At 40.9% G+C, this 19,626-nt stretch overlaps 1 protein-coding gene across 1 annotated transcript in view; it reads left to right on the top strand.

The window, feature by feature from the left end:
* The window catches only part of EFL1 (elongation factor like GTPase 1), a gene marked incomplete at its 5' end in the record, with an annotated part of 117,146 nt that overhangs the window by 10,632 nt on the left and 86,888 nt on the right, over positions 1-19,626 (top strand). Inside the window, 7 exons of the mRNA XM_081228230.1 lie at positions 5,072-5,195; positions 6,940-7,016; positions 7,745-7,881; positions 8,891-9,013; positions 12,539-12,638; positions 16,796-16,947; positions 17,188-17,354. Coding sequence (XP_081084356.1) covers positions 5,072-5,195; positions 6,940-7,016; positions 7,745-7,881; positions 8,891-9,013; positions 12,539-12,638; positions 16,796-16,947; positions 17,188-17,354 — 880 coding nt within the window. The remainder of the gene's footprint in view (positions 1-5,071; positions 5,196-6,939; positions 7,017-7,744; positions 7,882-8,890; positions 9,014-12,538; positions 12,639-16,795; positions 16,948-17,187; positions 17,355-19,626) is intronic.

Below are 19,626 nucleotides of genomic sequence, written 5' to 3'. Positions count from 1 at the left end.
AAATTAATTATTTTTGGCTGCATTGGGTGTTCATTGCTGTGCGTGGGCTTTCTCTAGTTGCGGCGAGCAGGAGCTACTCTTCTGTGGGGTGTGCAGGCTTCTTTTTGCGGTGGCTTCTCTAGTTGCGGAGCACAGGCTCTAGGCACGCGGGCTTCAGTAGTTGTGGCATGTGGGCTCAGTAGTTGTGGCTCACAGGCTGTAGAGCGCAGGCTCAGTAGTTGTGGCATGCAGGTTTAGTTGCTCTGCTCTGCGGCATGTGGGATCTTCCTGGACCCATGTCCCCTGCATTGACAGGTGGATTCTTAACCACTGCGCCACCAGGGAGGTCCCAGAACAATCCTTTTAAATAGGTATTAATATTTATTATTTAAGGTTCAAAGACATTGATTGATTTGTTAAACATCACTTAGCCACTGAGTGGCATAGCTGTTGTTAAGTTTAAAGTCTGCCTGGCGCTGAAGTTCGTGCTTTTTTACCATAGTGCTTTTATGGGATCTTCACTATGGAATATAGGGACCCTTGTTTTTTCTAATTGCCCCTTCTGGGTATGTACACACTCAGGCCAAGTAGTAGTGATATCAGTTTTGAATGTGCTAGGTAATTGATTACATTTCTAACCACAACCATCACTGACTTGTGAAATCAGAAAATTCAGTGGATTTTTACTTTGAGAAAAATGTCTTCGGCCTGGGTAAACAGTTGTGGGGATATAATGAAATTTACTTTACTTGTAAACGTAACCTTACATATAATTTGCAGGAATAGAACCAGAAATAATGCACCAGGTGAAACCACCCTTGGCTGTTCCTTGTCTTCCTTTTTACAGGAACATGCTCTTCAACTTCCTTTTGACTGAACACATTTGCCTTGGGCAGCATAATAAATTATAATACCATAATTTTTCTCTGCTAGTTTGTAACAGATTATAGATACCTTGGTTTATTTGGTGCCTATAAAGGCCATACCAGGCAAATAAATTCAGATAATGGATATATAGTGAAAATGGAAATTACAAACTTGAAAATTTGTACTTTTCATATGTAGTTGATGACTTACCATTGTCATCTTTCTGGGCCTTGTTTCCTCATCTGAAAAATAAGAATATAGGTCTAAGATAATTTCTAAGAATTTCTTTGAGCTAAAATGTACAGTGATTCATTCAGTCGTATAACAGGGTCAGACCTATTGATTTCTTAATTTGTAAATTTTGCTAGTGAGCTACAAGCTAAGGGGCTTGCCCTTTTCTTGTAATGATTTTCATACATAATTGAATGTTTTATGTGAATTTTAGTCTAAATCTCACAAATTCAGGAAAGTTTATTCTGGAAGAAGGAACGGGGAGAGACTTGAATGAACAGAATGAGGGTAACTTCTCACAACTGTGGACATTTTTACGTACTTTCAGTCAATAAATGAATTCTCCCGTATTAGACCAAGTCATCTTTATAGATCTGCTAGTGCCTGTTCTCAACTAGTTGACATGTTAATTTATGGAAAAGGGTTGGTGGAAATGAAAGCACTGGAGACCCATTTCCTTCCAGTTTTCCTCTAACATGTCAGTGAATGGGGAAAGTTGGCAACTTCAGTAGGGAAAGTTGTCACAAAAAGTGGGAAATGAGTACATTTCAGAATTTAGCAGATGGTTCTATAAACTCTTATATAGTGGGACGGGATTAAGAAGTGTGACTAGTGGCTGTGTGGCCTAAATCTGTCCTGTTAAGAGTTGTTACTCCAGGAGAATCTGCTCTGAAAAAGCAGAAACACATTGATTTGTGTGGGTGGCAGCAACGATCTAGTTCCTGATTAAGATAAGTAGAGCTGAGGCCCCAACCCTGTAAAACAGGGGCAGGAAAGAAAAGACAAGGAAAAGCCCTTCCTTATAGTTTTGTTTGTCTTTGTGCAGCAGTGTCTTAGAATCCTGCAATTAACATTAATCCATTGGGTACCTTGGACACAAAAGAGTATGTGGCCCAGAAATTTCATACTTGGCCAAGCTGTCATTCAGGGCAAAAGATTGATAGGTCAGTAGTCTTGGAAAACATGTTCTGCAAATCTTTTCTGAGAATCTTGTTTGAAGTTATTCGGTAGAGGAAATGAATTAAAATAGAATTCAAGAATGGAGAAGTTGTGCTAGAAACTGTCAGTATTTTAAAATTATAACTAATGACAGACACAGGAATAAAAGCACTAAGCAATAATGAAGAAAGGTTTGATGTTTATAAGTAACTTTTGTGGTAACTGGGGGATTGAAAAGAACGTAAAGGATGAAAAACAAGATTTTCAAAGATTTATGTGTCTATGTGTATGTATGTGTAAATAAATGATGGACTAGAAAAGGGTTTGAAGACAGTGGTCTAAGCAAATGGCCAATTTCTTACTATAATTTATGATTTTATAGTATGTTTCAGTGTTTGTGAAAATTTTTGTTTACCACTTTTTGAGTTAAAAACAAGACATATATCTGACACATGGTTGTAAAGGATAAAAGAAAACATAACAGACTGGGTAGCCCAAATCAACAACAACAAAAAAAAAATCCTAGAAGCATGAATAGAAATCTACCTAATCAGAACAGTTATGACAGTAAATATTTGAATCCCCTGTTGAGGAGATACTGTCTTTTATAAGAAGGAAATTTCCAGAGATTTGCTAAATAAAATAAACATAAAGCATAAGGGACTGAGGGTAAACACCAAACCTTTGGCTCAATATGTCAAACAGATGTGAATAAAAAGAAAGTAGGTTTGGTGATCTTAATGATAAGCAGAGCAGAATTTATGGCAAATGTGGCATAAGGATCATTTTTATATGGATAATTGGCACATTTCTGTAGTAAAGAGATTAATGATCATAACAGCAAAGTTCATGAGACAAAAATAAAAGTATAAGTAGAAATCCACAGGCATGTGGTTTGGGGGGATTACATCATATCACAGTTTAACATCAAATAGAAACAAACCATATGAATAGTATTATAATTAAAGTCTGGATTTGTTTGAAGTGTCAATGAAGGATATATAAAAATTGATCCTATGTCAGGCAAACAAACAATTCAAGTTCAAGGAATACAAACTATGTTGAAAGCTTATACAAATCACTCAGTCATTATCTCCAGCGCTAACCATCTAAGAATGGACCCAAGTTGCCAATATGATGATCAAAGTGTTGGCTGTATTTATTGAGGACCCAGCGAGCATCACTGTAAAGAACAGGGCTCTCTGGTAGAGTTAGGCTGAAGAATGTGCTTGGGACCTCAGGTCACAGTAGTTGCCTCCCATTGTCTCCCTCCTGTAGGTCCTGTAATGGATCTGTGAATCTGCATGGAGGATTGCAGCCTGTCTGGCAAGATCAGGTGTTGAGAGATGGAAAGCCCAGGGTGAGATAAGGGTCTGCTGACTTGCCTCTGGCAAGAAGGTTCTGTGCCTTGTTCTAGGTGTACTTAACTCCAGGAAGTCAAGGAGGAAGCTTGGCTCTTTTTACTGATCCCTGGAGTAGGGAGCAAGACAGAGCTTGCTTCCTTTTTGAGGCATAGGAACTCTGCCCAATAAGTGTTGGCCATTGGCCTTCTTTTTGCTCGTGGAGTAGCCATTGAGGTGGGAGAGAGACCAAGAGTGCTCCTTTCAGCCCTCCAGAGTAGGAAATCTATGTCTATGGAGTAAGGTAAAAATTGGTAAAGAGAAGATGGGTTCCCTCCAAAAAGACGAAAAAGATTATAAATTAATAATATAGTGATACTAACACATATAAATAATGTATAAATTATATATTATATACATGTTATATATACGATTTATATATAAATTTTTATATGATAAGTATAAGTAAAATAATAATAGAAACTAAAGTTTTGGAAAAGTAAAAAAAACTCTACTAAATAAATGACTGTTGGATCAAATGGGAAATAAAGCTTACCATAGTGAATTACTTTGGAAGTGATGGACCTTTGAGGCCATCTCTTTCAGAATGTTAGTAGCTTATAACTGTATGATATGAATTTTGATTCCTGATGGGTGTTTTCCTCTCCCTTGGCCCTCAGTGAGAGGGGGCATTGGGTATTTATCTTCAGCAGTTTCTGTAGCATCTGTTTTTGCTTCTAAGCTGCTGCCTGATGCTCTTCATATTTCTGGTTCCAACCATAATTATTAACTTCCACTCCTGCAGCTTTTTATTGCTCCCACCAAGCTTCTATTATCATAAGAGAATATCAGCTAATTGGACTTGGTTGTAGTTAACCCCTGGATTCCACAGTTGTTGACTGACAGGTAAAGAATTGTCTAGAATCTGTTAACTTTGGATTCCTTCTGCATTGGAGAATATAGCAGGCGTCTTTTAAGTTGCTGGTACTTTGAGAGTTGGACTCAAAGCTTAGATTATGTAGGAACATACTGTTCCCTGCAGAAAAGGTATTTTCTGTAGGTCCTTTACCCAGATACTGCAGATGCTGTAATATACAGCATCATTATTTGTCAGGTGACCGCTCTCATGTGTCTGGGGTTTCCAGTAGAGCAGACCTGGTGCTAACTGGCTTCTCTAAGGGCTGGAGAGAGTTAAGTAAGTGTGTATCTATCTGTTTCCTGTTTAATCCCGGATGCTAAAAAGCCTTTTTTGGCAGGTTGTGGCTCTAGGGTTTGTTTTCTTTGTGAGCAATAGGTACCTATAGCAGTGAAGGGCTGAAACAAAGTTTATTGTTGGCGTGGCTGCAATGGGCAGCTGGAGCCTCCATTTCCTTGGCCATTATTCCTCTTGTTTTACACATGCAGAATTAAAAAAGGGAGGTATGGCATGAATTCTAATTCATATGAATTTAGGGAAAGTTGGACAGGAAGCTGGGCTCTGGAGTGAGACTGCTTGGGTTTGAATCCCAGCTTCACTTGTTAACCTGTGTGATATCTCGTGCTTCATTATCCTTTTCTGTAAAATGGGGGAGATAATTAATACCTACCTTGTAAGATAGTTGAAATGACATTTAAAGCACGTTGAACAGTACCTGGCACAGAAACACTCAAGTGTTAGCTGTACTCATACTTAGTTATGTTGTTATTAATAACATGAAAACTTGCTTTTCTTTCAGAATTGAGCACTTTGCCAAAATCTACAGTCAAAAAACTGGCATCAAAAAGGAAGTTCTTTTGAAAACCTTGTGGGGAGATTATTATATAAATATGAAGGCTAAGAAGATTATGAAGGTTGATCAGGTAATGTGGCATATGTCCCTGTTGATTGTTGGTCACATTGTTGCCCTATGAAAACCTGTACTGTAACACACCTGTAATTTGGCCTTGGTTTATGGGAGTCAGTTTATGAGGGATTTTCTACTGTATATATTTGGCTAAAGCTCATGTGTCTTATATCCAAGTATTGCTTAAATAGAGTTCTTTAAATATAGGGAACAAAGGACTGCCTGGGTTTTTTTGTTTGTTTGTTTTTTCTCTTTAAGAGGAGCAAAAACCTCAGATCCTGTGCATGGGAACTTGAAGACACATATTTTGCATCAGGCATTTGTGTGTCCCCTTCATAAAGAGACACCTCTTTCAGACATCACTGTGTGGCCCACACTTTATCCCTAGTCTCAGCTGCAGCCTTCTCTCATTGAATGTCAGTCACCATGCTTTGCTGATGTGGAGAGGTAGGTGCTCCCTGGAGCACTTTATTGATTGAGTTGATGTAAGGCTGCTGAATCACGTAGCCTCAGAGGATGCTTTTCTTGAAGATTTTTTTTTAAATGTAAAATTCAGGATTTTATAAATTCATTCTCATTGAAGAGCATATATGTTCCTTTAAGAAGGTATTTAAAGTATAAAGGAAAGAAAAAATATCAGAAGCCAGCACTGCTAATACCGTGGTTTTCATTTCTTTCATTCTTTCTGGATAGATACATACACCCCTCAGTTGAGATTTTGCTGTTTATATAATATAGCTGCTTTTCTGCTTGACATCATATTGTGAACATCTTCTGTTGCCATTAAAATCTTTCTATAAACAGTGTATTTAAGAAGGAGCCAATGTATGAAGTGGGAAAGAGCATGGTTTGAGAATCCAACTCTGTTTGAATCTCAGCTCCACCACTTACTAGTTCCGTGACATTTGTCTCAGTTTTTTTCATCTGCAAATTGGAGATAGTAATACTTATAGGGTGGTTAGGATAATTATATGAAATATCCAAGAAAAGTCTTTAGAACAGTTCCTGTCACATAAGGGCCCTATTACATCATCATTTACGCAATCATTCTACATAAATGTAGAATCGACATAAATTCTGTAAGATGGGACATAGTTTTTATTTCTGTTTCACAAATATTTTGATGTTTTAAGTAAAGCTGTGGTGGGCATCTTGGTAAATACATTTTTATGTCTTGACAATGAGCTTTTTCTAACCAGGCATTCAAAGGTAATGGCCTAATTTCCCAATACCTTGCCAATAGTTCTTGAGAAAGAGGGTATCAGTTTATATTCCAGCTCTTGTATATTATCCATCTCAAAGTGCTCTTGCTATTATTTTGTACAGTTTGGTAAGAGAAATAATAGGGGTTTTTTTTGTTTGTTTTTTTTAAATATCTTCTTCCTTGAAGTTGAACATCTTTCATGTTTAAGAACATTCTTTAGAACAAAGTCCATGGAAATTTTAGAGTGAGGTTTTAGCTCTCAGCTTGGGTATCATGTATTTCTTTGATGGCAGTGAAAGGGCAACTGCAGTGATATATCCCCCAAATGGTCTTGTTTGTGAAGTCCATGGTTCCTGGAGGAAGAGAACAGTGGGTTGTTACTGATTGTGAATTATTGGCTGTTTAGAGCATTCTTATAGCTACTTTCCTCCACTTTGCTGTTGAGTAAATATTTTCTGGTAGAAATGAAACACTGATAATAAAACATGTCAAGAATGAATATGTAAGATACCGATTAAATATTCAGAAATTTAAGCCCATTCATCCTTTTTTACAGGCAAAAGGAAAGAAACCTTTATTTGTACAGTTGATCCTGGAAAATATATGGAGTTTGTATGATGCCGTCTTGAAAAAGTAAGACTTATAAATTGTTACATAAATTGAGCAGTATAATTTGCCTCACTTTTCAGTTTGATGAGTCACACTTCAGAAAGCTGAGATAAACTGAAAAAATGAACAGAGCCTTTACAGAGGAGTTGATTACAGGGCTTGGAAACAATTTAAAGGAGTATGTGTAACCCAAGTAAAGGGTGACAGGCGGGAGAGAACAGCAATATTTTATAGAGTGCTGAGGTGAAGAGATATAAAGGATGGAAAGAAACATTAGACTTTTGTTTATACAAACTCAGTTTAAAATAGTAATTGTAGTAGAAAAGGTGCTTGATATCAAGGATCACTAATGGGGCACTTGGGGAACAACTTGCCTGATACAAGTGGAAAAGAATGTTTGCTTCAGTAAATTTCTAAGTTGTTCCAGAGATGGAATAATGATTTTTTAGTATTTATTTATACAGTTGCTTTACCAGTTGACATAGCTTTTTTAGGGAGATTGTGGAATGGTGCTTCATGGGACGTTTTAAAGAAAAGTTCATTTGGAAGTGTATGGGTAGAGGTTGAGCAGTTTCCTCCTGTGGCAGGAGCCCCTTCAAGCATTTTAATTTTTTTATAGTAAAAGTAATACATTAGGAATAAATGTGGCAAACAATGTTGAGTCCCTTTTCCTCACTGCTCCTTTGTGTCTTTATGTGATCTTTCTCTCTCCTCACCCCTCACCCCCCACCCATCCTGTACGTTTACTATAGGGACAAAGACAAAATTGATAAAATCGTGACTTCTTTAGGATTAAAAATTGGAGCCCGAGAGGCACGGCATTCAGATCCTAAAGTTCAGATCAATGCTATTTGCAGTCAGTGGCTTCCCATATCTCAAGCTGTTCTTGGTATCCTTTATTTTAATGGTTTTTAATGAAATCATAGATTTGACTAAACAAGAAAAACCAGTGTGTTATTGGCAATCCGGAAATCCTCTGAAAATAACGCATTTCCATCCAAAGTCTTCTGGGGTTATTTAAGGTTCTACCATGAAACTGTATTAAGTACTTTAAAAATGAATATATTAATATTAACTAGGACTAATATCAACCTGAATGTTCTTTAAAAATGTTTTTAGTTTTTGTTTAGTAATCTGTAAAATAAAAACTTTTAGACTAAGATTTACATATAAGTAGATAATTTAGATGTTGGTGTTAGGATCACTAGTTCATTTTATTTATTTATTTTTGAATTTTATTTTGTTTATTTTTTTATACAGCACTGGTTCATTTTAGACCCATATTTTCGTTAGCTTGTTGATACTTCCTCTCACATTAGTGATTCCAAAAAGACTTGATTTTAAATGGCTTACATTAACTAAAGGATTTTATAGATGAATTTAGACTATCTTCTTTTCCTTGACCTGTGTGTACTCAGCCGTACCCCTGCAGTGGGCTGGGGGCGCAGTGTCCTGGGAGTGAACCAGCAGTGGATCTCAGAGCTGTGATAGACACATACCCCTACAGTGACACTCGCTCTGGTGGGGGACCTTCTTGTATCATAGCTTGTGGCTGATGGTTGTTTTATACCAGTTTATGAAACCACATAAAAGATTTTGAGGACTTAAATGGTCACAGTTAGCCACGCTCCTAAGCTCTGTTGTCCTTCCTCACTTGTTCCATAGGATGTCAGTGTTGGAACATCTATCATGAGGATCCTTTCTGGGCTCTAGAGTGTCCATGAACTCCCTGAAATTGTATCCGTATTTTGAGATGTGATATGTGGCGTAGTGCTGCCTTATAGCCCAGGCATCTTATAGACATACATTGTTACCTCAGTATTTAGTGCATACTGTGAATCTCTGCCATGGTGGAGGGCACTTGCTCAAGGTTTTGAGTCCTTAACAGCAGACTTCAGCCATGGTGTGTCAGAAACTTCCTAGTCCCCTTGATATTACAGCCGAGAGAGTGGAGAAACTGATGTGCGCAGGATCGCAAACATTTGATTCTCTTCCACCGGAAACCCAGGCACTGAAAGCAGGTGAGGTAAAGCAGCAGGTAACATATTTTTGATTGTCCTAAGTCCAGACTACTCTAGACCAATTTGCTAAATGCTAGTTTGCTAAATGGCCAAATGGCCAATTCCACAGACAAACAATTTCACAAACATTTCACCAGTTGCCTTTTGTTTTCTAACATTTCAGTTTTGCTAGAGCCATTTTGCTCTGCCAGTGGAGTGGGGATACCAGAGGCTCTGAGACCCCTACCTTTTGCCCTGATCACATTTCATAATCTTATAACCATGCTGTATTCCATCCTCCTAAATAGCCAGGAATGTGTTCCTGAAGTGCCATATCACCACCATGGATGTGTCCCCAGGGACTGTGGAAAAGTGATTCCAGGGGCTGTGCTGCTCTTTTTTTTTGGTGGTATGCCAGCCTCTAACTGTTGTGGCCTCTCCCATTGTGGAGTACAGGCTCCGAACACGCAGGCCCAGCGGCCATGGCTCACGGGCCCAGCCGCTCCGCGGCATGTGGGATCTTCCCAGACCAGGGCACAAACCCATGTCCCCTGCATCAGCAGGCGGACTCTCAACCACTGCACCACCAGGGAAGCCCAGTGCTGCTCTTTTGAAGCCCCGTATATGTGCTCCCCATGAGAGGGATCCTCCTATTCTAGGCTCTGTGTGGCTCCATGAAATTCATGTGTATGTACTCACTTTCTCCTATTCTTTTTCTCCCAATCTGTTGAATTTGCAGCCCCTGCCCCCCAAGTCACTACTGTTCTCACTGTTGACTGTCCTTTGTTATATCTTTCAGCCAGTTCTCAATCCTCATCTGACTAGATCCGTCACTACCATTTGACATGGTTGATCACTCCTTCCTCCTTGAGTCACTTTTTTCCTTGACTTCTAGGCTTCCACATACTCCTACTTTCTCCCTGTCTCCCTGGCTATTTATTCCTTTTTCTTTTTTTTTTTTAAACAGAAAAATCAAACAAAAGTTTAATAACATGTATACATGGGATAGACCCAGGAAAACAGAATAACTGGCCGAAACCCTCACCTTATATACTGTGAGTGGTTTAGGACTTCAAAGGGGAGGAAGGCAATTCACATGAAGATGGAAAAGCAAAAGTTTGGTTGAAAAGAATGTTTGCTGGGCTGTGCAGAGACTCTGGGACATAGAGTGGACTCTGATCTCTAGGTCCTGCCAGGTTTCCCCCACCACACCTGGCCCATATTCTTTGCAGTGATAGCTGCATATTCTTTTCTGGTGATAGCTCTATTCTGGGACCAGGCCCTTTATCTAAATTCTTTAGACAGCTAAGGGGACATAAAAAGAAAGACTTCCTGAGTCTTCTGCTTCTTAAAAATAATCAGCCTAAATTAATCCTCATGCCAGAGAAACACATTCTGGGGTGGCAAATTTTGCTCTTCAACAGTTCTGCCTTTGAAACGTCTTCAAGGAGTGTCACAATCCAGAAGCTGAGTTGGTAGATTGTTCCATCTCATTAAACCAGTCTCAGTCCTGACAATAGGTCTGTCTAGTTAAATTCATAGGCAGTGATGCAGGTGGGCTCTCAAAGTTAGGCTTATAAGGTGCAAGCAATCAGGTATTATAAGAGGCATTTTTATGGAGACAGAAGAAAAAGGTTAATGGTTGGAGCAAATTATAAACCAACTTCTGAACCTAGGAGGCAGCCAGTCAAGATTTCTAGATGTCAGAGTCAAGTGTCATCTGCATTGTGAAATGTCATTGATGATGTCGTTGAGTGTTCAGGTAAACTTTCTGAGTGGCTTACACAGCAACAGGCCTGAAGATTGTCTACACATGGGATGTTGTGTGGTGGTCTCTCTCAAGTGTATTGCAGGTTGTTCAGCTTCAGTTTTCAGGGCTTCAGGAAAGGGGCAGCTTTGGTTCTCAGTGATTCCGAATCCAAAGTGGGAGAAAAATTGGAAATGTTACTTTGGAGAGTTGTAGCCAAATATTTGAGGAAACTAGAAGAATTCAGGATCCAGTCCAGTTTGCCAGTAGAAAAACAAAACCTTGAAGATGATAACAGAACTAGAATCGAATATCCACAGGTGTGTATTATAGTTTCTATTGAAACATAATTTTTTTTTCTCTGAAATCACCCTCATTTCTACCCAAGATAGCCAAATTAAGACTAATTTGTTTGCAAAGTAAGTTTAGTTTCATTAAACTTGGCCTGATTATTTTTATAGGTCCAGCAAGAATAGCAGCTGACCATATAGGCTCTTTTAAATCTGCTTTGCTGGAACTTTTCATAAAGAATTTCCAGATTGAACTTCTAATAGCCTCTTGAGGCTAGGAAGCCAAGCCAAATATTTGCCATCAGAGCTGGCTGTTTATTCTTAATCTCTTTTTCCAGTTCCTTTCCATCTCCCTGACTTTTTAACTGTGGGATGCCCCAAAGCAAGGCTTAGTCTTTGAACCTCATCTGTTTTCTACCTGCTGATCTTGTCCAGTCTCAAGGCTTTACATGACAACGGTATGCTCTTAATTCCCACATTTATCTCATGCCCCTGCATCCAGTCCATCTGCAAATCCTGTTTACTCTTCCTTTGAAATATATCCAGAACAACTACTTTTCAATATTTCCACTTCTGCCTCCCTGGGTCCTCCCTGGACCATGATCTCTCATCTGGTTATTATAATAGCTTTCCAGCTGGTATCCCTGCTGCTGTTCTTGATAGCCTTTCGTGTTTTCTCAACACTGCAGCCAGGGTGATCCTGTTAAAAATTGAAGTCAGGGCATGTCACTTTATTCCTCACAGCCTTTCAAAGTTTTCCCTGGCAAGACTTCTGATAGATATTTAATTCTTGCTTCCTTTATTCCTTATTTGAATTTTACTGTTGAATTCTTTATGTGTGAATTATTTTGATGTGGGGTGATTTTTAAAAAAAATTACTAACCGATGGTTTTTTATCTTAACCAATGGTTTTTATATGTAGGTTAAGAAAAATGTCAATATGTCGATAGGAAATTGTGTTAAAATTTATAGATTTAGGGAAAATTGACATCTTTATAGTATTGAATCGTAATTCATTTCTAAGGTTTTTGGTTATTATCGTGATAAGATATTTTTGTCTGTTTTATTTTCTAACTTGTTTTTGTGAGGGATTGGAAAAACTCCTGGTTTTTATGTATTTTATTAGTAAGCTACCTATTGACGATTGACCTTTGGTAAAATTTCTCCGTTCTATCCCTTCTCCACAGGAAGCATTTCTGAGGGCTGATGGTGGGTGGTTAAACCCATTTCCCAGCTTTAGTTCTATGTGGGAGTTCCTCCACCCCTGCTCCCACGCTATCAGTTTTGCTTTCCTTTCCTCATTTCTGCCAGTTCTCTTGCTCTTGCCCTACTATTTTTCTAGCAATTTTATACTTTTCCAGATGCAATTTTTATCATAGTGGTAAAAGATTATAGGTTGCTTATGTATTTGGATGATGCCATGTTCTAAACTTCGTAATTGTTTTCAGAAAAATCTGACTCTTTAATAATGGGAAAAAACAGTAACAGTTTTATTTCCCGTCTGTTTAGCTTTTATGAAATGTGGAAGCGAAGACACTGCTCCGGTTATTATCTTTGTTTCCAAAATGTTTGCAGTTGATGCTAAGGCTTTGCCTCAGAATAAGCAAAGGTAAGGATAAAAGGAAAGTTGGGCTGGGCCAGGGAAGTGCTGTAGGTTTGACGGGGCTGCAGTGAGGGTGTGGGTGGGAAGGTGCAGATAATGCTTTCTCTCCTCAGCCTGGAATTCATACGCCGCAGCCCCTGCGGGAACGTAAAATTTGCAGGGTACTTTATCTTATTGTGATACCTCTGTAGGAGATGGTTGTTGAAATCAGCTCTGGGACTGTTGATTGGAATTCACGTCAGTTTGAAGAGCAGTAACAGTAGTGGTAGCCACAGTTAACTTTTATTGAACATCAGGCAGGGTCTAATCTAAGCCTGTCTTGTCTGCCCCAGTATAGATTGTTGGATGGGTGAGTATCTCTGCTGATCTTCGTGTGTATTGTGCGTGTGTGGAGGGAGATGTTTCATTTCTCAAGTTTCCAGAGTCTTGGAGGATCTATTCTGCATCATATGAGTTGGTCATGTGTCTTCCCCTCCTTCCCACCTGCACTGCCCCCCACCCCCCGCTAGTATAAATGATTAGATCCCGATCATTTCTTGTGAGAATTATTGCAGCAGTCTCCTTGCTGGTTCCCCTGCCCCAGTTTCTAACTCTGCCAGTCCATTTGCCATCCTTCCTTCAGTATGATTTTGGTGTCTGGAATGAAAAGCTTCACTCGATATAGGAGCTTGGAAGCTCCTCTTCTGTGCTGTCCACAGCTACTCTGGGGGCATTCTGTGTAACAATCTTTCAAGTAACCTGAGAGAAAGGATATAAATATTACTTCTGAAGAAGGTCCTGGTACCTCAGGCAGCATCTCAGATCTTACTCTTTTATGTTATAATTAATAATGATGATATAACACTAATAATTGGCTGCAGTTTATTAAGCTTATCATATTCCTGCCTCACCATTGATGATGCCACTTAGATCTAACAACAGTTCTGCAATGGAACTGTTTAATGTTTCAGTCTTACCTGAGGAAATGAAGAGGCCTTAAAAAGAGTAAGTAGCGCACTCAAGGTTACGTAGCTAGAAGGAGGCCAAAACAGTATTTGAATCTACACCTGTCTAGCTTGAAAACCTGTGGTTTTCTACTTCACTGTGTGGAATCTGGCCTCCGTCATCCTGTGCAGCTTCTTAACCTCCACCTCTAAATCTAGGCAGGCAGCCTTCCAACCTGCCTGCCCTTTTTAGATTCTGGGCCTTTGCTTTTGCTGTTCTCAACTGTACTCCATCAAATTCTTGCTGAATACTTACTTGCTGATAAGTACCTGTTAGGTAGCATCCTATTAGGAGTTTTTGAGGCAGTTCCTCTCCCTCTGAATCCCGAGTCTTTGTGTCCCTTTGGCTTCCTTCTTGAGAACCAACTTCTTTTAGTAACAAGATGTGATCTTCAGATAGAAGCCGCGTTCCTTGGTCCCTCGGTTCCCATCATCTCAGCTACCTGGTGGTGTGGTTACTGATCGTACCAACTACAGCCAGCTTTCCAGCCCTTTCTCTGACACTCTCCCAGCCCGCCCCTCGGCCAGCTTCGCAGAGGCCAGAGCAGGAACATTCAGCTTGGAATCCTGAGGGTGGGTGGTTTTGTGTTGTTGCCTCTTTTCCTTTCTTCTCCAGATTCACCTCCCCAGTCTGCCATTTGACGCTCCAGTCAGCATTCTCACCTCTGGTCTCCTTCATCCCTGCTGTTGCTGACTGCCATCCCCTCAGAACTGTCATCCATAGTTAGCTCAACTACAGCCTCAAGAACTCACCGCCCACAGGTGTTCCTTGACTAGTAAAGCTCTGTTTTCTTGCAAATAAATTCCTCTTTATTCTCAATAAATACTAGTTTACACAATGGGTTCTTCATGTAAAACCTTGCTGACTTCTCCTCCGTCTGCTCTGTTTACCTCTGCCACCACTCCTGGTGCTCACAGCAGTGCCTGGCACATAGTAGGCGTTAACTGGATGGATGGATAAACATGTAGATGGACAGCAAGCCTGCATGCATTTGATGCTGATTAGTAAATATAAAATGCTAATCATGTTATGAGCTCAGGCGGAATGAGGATTTAATATATGTGAACAAATATGTTTCTTTCTTAACCAAAGCTAAAATAAAACCACATTTACTTAATGTGATGATGATTTTATCGTCTTTAATTCCTTCTGGATGGAAGACATAGCCTGATGATAATGAGTATAGTTTGGAGTCATATCTGTATTTGAATTACGGCTCCTCCACTTATTGTCTATGTCACTTTGGGTCAAGTTATGTAAATTTCCTAAGCCTCCAGTTTCTCATCTGTAAACTAGGAGTAATAATACCTGTGTCATTTGTTTTGATAAATATGTGCTATAATATACGTAGAGTGAAGAACACAATGTCCGTATCATAGTGATAAGCCCATTGGAAGAGACCGTTTCTCTCCATGTGCTAACAAGTGCATCGGGTTTTTTTTTCCTACCCTGTTTGTAGTAATGTATTCTGCATTTATATTTTAATTCATACTTTTCAGATACTCTTATAAAAGATTTTAGCAAAAGTCTAGAAACAAGGTAAGTTATCTAGGGATTGATTGACGGAGCAGCTGGAGTGTGTAGCCTGAAGAAGAGAAGAGGGAGGGGAAGGGCATGAATGCAGATGATTGAAAGGAAAGCAGAGGGAAGAAGGTTTGTTGGACGTTGCTCCAGAAGACAGAACAAGAGCCATGACGAGAAATTATGAGGAAGCAGCTTTTATCCTGTGTTTGAAAGGCCTTTAACATGTAAGGCTTCCAGTAAGGAGGAGCTTATCTCTTGTAGCGAAACTGCCAGCAGGTTTGATTGCCTAACGACACCTGAGCAAGCCATTCTCAAAGATCACGCTCTCGGGCCTCCCTGGTGGCGCAGTGGTTGAGAGTCCGCCTGCCGATGCAGGGGATACGGGTTCGTGCCCCGGTCTGGGAGGATCCCATGTGCCGCGGAGCGGCTGGGCCCGTGAGCCATGGCCACTGGGCCTGAGCGTCCGGAGCCTGTGCTCCGCAACGGGAGAGGCCACAACAGTGAGAGGCCCGCATACTGAAAAAAAAAAAAAAAAAAGATCACGCTCTCATTTTTTTGTGTCTTATGGCACAGCCCTGCCACCTGCATTGGGATGGGTCTGACTAGAAGGGGCCGACTCCTAGAACTGAATTCTTCGATTTCGAGGTGCAGATGCTAAGGGAGTAGCATTGGTGTCCAGCCCTAGTGGGAGGTCTTGTCTAGCAGGCAGGTGTCTGAAGAGGACAGCAGTGGACAGTCAGTGACTTAAGCATCCACCTCCCAGGGTAGCCCACACAAAGTAAAAAGGGGTTTTAGGGTACCTGACATCAGGATCTCCAAGAGCATGTGGACATTTAGAATGCATGTGGACAGTGCACTCTCAGAATGGCCATCTGGATGGATTCTAGTGCTTAAGGAGAGAGAAGGGGAAAGGGGAATGGCAGGCTGGGAGACGAGATTATCAGCCAGGTGTCAGAGACCAGGGAGTGAAGCAGGAATCATAAAATCACAGTGGGGGACAGCAGTGGAGGCAGGCACAAAGGGACAGGATCAAGCAACATGACCCACCCCCCGATGAGCCCCCCACCAGATAGCCAGACACACTCACGCACTGCCTTTTCTCTGGTGGTACTTGGGTCTAACACAATGACTGATAATCACTATTTGACCTCTTATCCTGATGAATTGCCAGCGTCCAGCCTGACCCTTCTTCTTGGACCCCAATTCTCCATGAAGATATATTTTTGTACTTGAGGAGAAAACCTCAATTTCTCATTGAAGTCTCATGCTTGTCTCTTTACAGGGGTGTTCTGAGCCCCGGTGTCTGTTACTCACACCCTTCCTTTTCCTGTCCTTTGCCTTATTGAGGAGGAACATCAGTACCTAAGAAAGGTTCCGTGCTGTTGTGTGTGGCTCTGTGTGGGGACATGGGCTCTTGCATGTCAGTTCATAAGCTCAGACTAGCTGGGGACGCAGCATTCTCAGAGAAAGCCCGATAGGCCTTCTCTCCTCTTGCTGCAGTGAGGGAGAGAACTTGGAGAAACCTTTCGCCTGGAAGAGACTGGGGACCAACCATCATCTTCTCCAGCCACGTTAATACTTGCTGTTTCTCTACTTGAACAGACTGAGAGATGCTTGATGTTGCCAGGTGTTAACGTATCTGTGGTATCCTGTAGACCTCTCACTCAGGAGGAGATTGCTGAGAGGCATGAGCGTGCAAGACGAAGGCACGCGGAGAAGCTGGCAGCCGCGCAGGGCCAAGCACCTTTGGAGCCCACCCAGGACGGGAGTGCCCTTGAAACGAGTCCACAGGGAGAAAAGCCAAAAGGTACAGCTTTCCTAAATAGGCTTTGGTGAGATGGGATTTTTACTTAATTGGGACACTCATCCTTTAGGTGTTGGGCTTTTTAGCTTTAAAGGTAGCTTTTATCAGTATACTTTCATTCTTGGTGTTTCCTTGCTGAAACTGGGCTGAAAATAGCATATTCCCTGTTCCCTCTGAGTTTCTCAGCAGTCCCTGGATTGGAGAGAGCATTCCTGGCACTCATTATCCTTTGGCTTCTGGCAGGTGATGAGCAAGAAGTGGAGAGTGAGACCCTTAAACCTGTGCCCCAGGAAGGAAATGACCAAGAGCCTTTTATTGCATTTGCTCGAGTATTCAGTGGTGTGGCTCGAAGAGGAAAGAAAATTTTCGTCTTGGGGCCCAAATACAGTCCTCTTGAGTTTTTGCAGCGGGTAAGAATTGGAAGTAAAACGTTAGTTTATTGTTTCAAGATTCTGATACCTTGTCAGATTGGTTGAGATTGGTGATTACCTTATTAGTAGATCCATTTTGTCCTAGAAAGGCACATTCAGGTGAATCCATGTACTTCCTCTTGTGTTACTTCAGTAACATTTGGTAAACCTGTCTCGCTTAGTAGCATTTAGGAAATTAAACCAGTAAATGAACCAAGTTTTTAAACCTTATTTAGTTAATTATAAGAACAGATGTCATGTTGGAGCCAGGGCAATAGCAGATGTTCAAGAAATATAAAGATCCAAAAACTAGGTGGCACAGGCCAAAGGCATGGGCAGTGAGCAGGTGATAGGCAACAGTTTCTTGGCAGGCAGATCCCAAAAATTGATCAGGAGGGTCTGTGAGTCGGTGAACAGCCAGCATCTAAATATGTCTGAGGCAAAGGGCAAGTAAGAAACCACAAGCTAGAGCCGTCAGAACATTTTTGGACATAAACAAGGTATATATGTAGTAAATAAATGATAAAGGTCATAGGATGAATGCCAGAGGTCCAGGGAGCCAGTCAGGATCAGCAAGAAGCAGTAAGTTAGGAGCTTCTAAGACATGCAGCATCACAAGCAGAAAAGCACGTGCTCCTCTCCTTGCAGGTTAACCAGGGGAACTGCTGTATGAATGAGAGAGAGGGAGATGGCAGTTGACGCAAGTCTGTGCCGTCAACTTTGCCTTGCCTTGAATGCTAATTCCATCAGTTTTAGCAGTCTAATCCTTGGACATTGCAGTGCTGAGTGGTGGCTAAGCAGTTCGTGCTAGTCTGTGACATGTTTGGATTTAGCAAGAAGGAGCGCAGCAGTTGGTGTGTATAGGGTTAGGTTTTATGGGAGGGAGAAAGTGCTATGATGGCATGTATAAAAATCCATGTATGATCATCTTACCATCTTGGTTTACACGTAATTGATAGTTTGTTATTTATCAGAAAGGGTGGTCTTGGTTAATTTTTCTCCTTTTTTACTCTCTAAACTCTCAAGAGGAGTAAGAAATTGTTATTTAGTGAAACACTGATTTATTGGGCATTAGAAATTCCATGAGCACTCCAGTTTATCTTCTGTACATAGTGTATCTTTGCTCTTGTGGGGCTCAGGATTGAAATCAACTGCTTATGTGTCAGATGACTAAAGCAGGAATGATAAAATGAATTGGCAGCACGAATGACTCCTTATTTCAGTAATTGGATCCCCGTAAAACCTAATTTCAGCTACTTAAAAAAAAAAAAGTGGGGCTTCCCTGGTGGCGCAGTGGTTGAGAGTCCGCCTGCCAATGCAGGGGACACAGGTTCGTGCCCCGGTCTGGGAAGATCCCACATGCCGTGGAGTGGCTGGGCCCGTGAGCCATGGCCGCTGAGCCTGCGTGTCCGGAGCCTGTGCTCCGCAGCGGGAGAGGCCACAGCAGTGAGAGGCCCGCGTACCGCCAAAAAAAAAAAAAAAAGTGAATATTTCAGACATATCCCTTCCTGGAATTTTGTGTTTATCCTTTGTATTATTTTTTTGTATTGCTGCATGTTACAGATGACCACAAATTTAGCAGCTTAAAACAAGTTTTCTCATCTCACAGTTTTTTTTTTTTTTTAATTTGTCCTACCCTTCCAGTGCAACCCAGAGCAAAGCCGCTCTGCCTTATAAAGCACACACTATGTGTACTTTACTTAATCCTTACCACCATCATCACTCAACCATCCTGCCATGAGTTTAGTATTATTTTACTATTTTCTTACTACAAATAAGAAACCAGAGACTCAAAGAGTTTAAAAAACTTGCCCAATGTCACACAGCTAGGAAGTGGTGGGGTCAGGGCTTTGAATTCATATCTGTATGGCCCCCAAAGCCTGTGCTTTTTCCACTATACCAGTGGTTCTCAAAGTGTGATCCCAAGACAAGACCAGCAGTACCAGCATCTCCTGTGAACTTGTTAGAAGTGCAGATTCTCAGGTGCTGCTCCAGAGCTACTGAAGAAGACATTCTGGGGGGTTAGACCCAAGAATCTGTTTTAATAATCCTTCTTGGTGATTTCCTTGCCTGTTCAAGTTTCAGAACCACTGCCTACCACTCTGTTTCCCCACCTGGCTGCTGCTTCTGTTCACATCTCACTGCGAATTTATAGGGACTTCTCTAGGGCTGGACATTACTATGTCTCTGGAGCAGAAATGTGCTGCACACACACACCCTTCGCCCAAACACATACACACATGTACTCGGTAACCAGAGTCTTTATTTTTTT

This window comes from Mesoplodon bidens (genome assembly GCF_964165515.1).
Source record: "Mesoplodon bidens genome assembly, chromosome: 3".
Taxonomy (NCBI): Eukaryota; Metazoa; Chordata; class Mammalia; order Artiodactyla; family Ziphiidae; genus Mesoplodon; species Mesoplodon bidens.
This window is presented reverse-complemented; position numbering and strand designations above follow the sequence as displayed.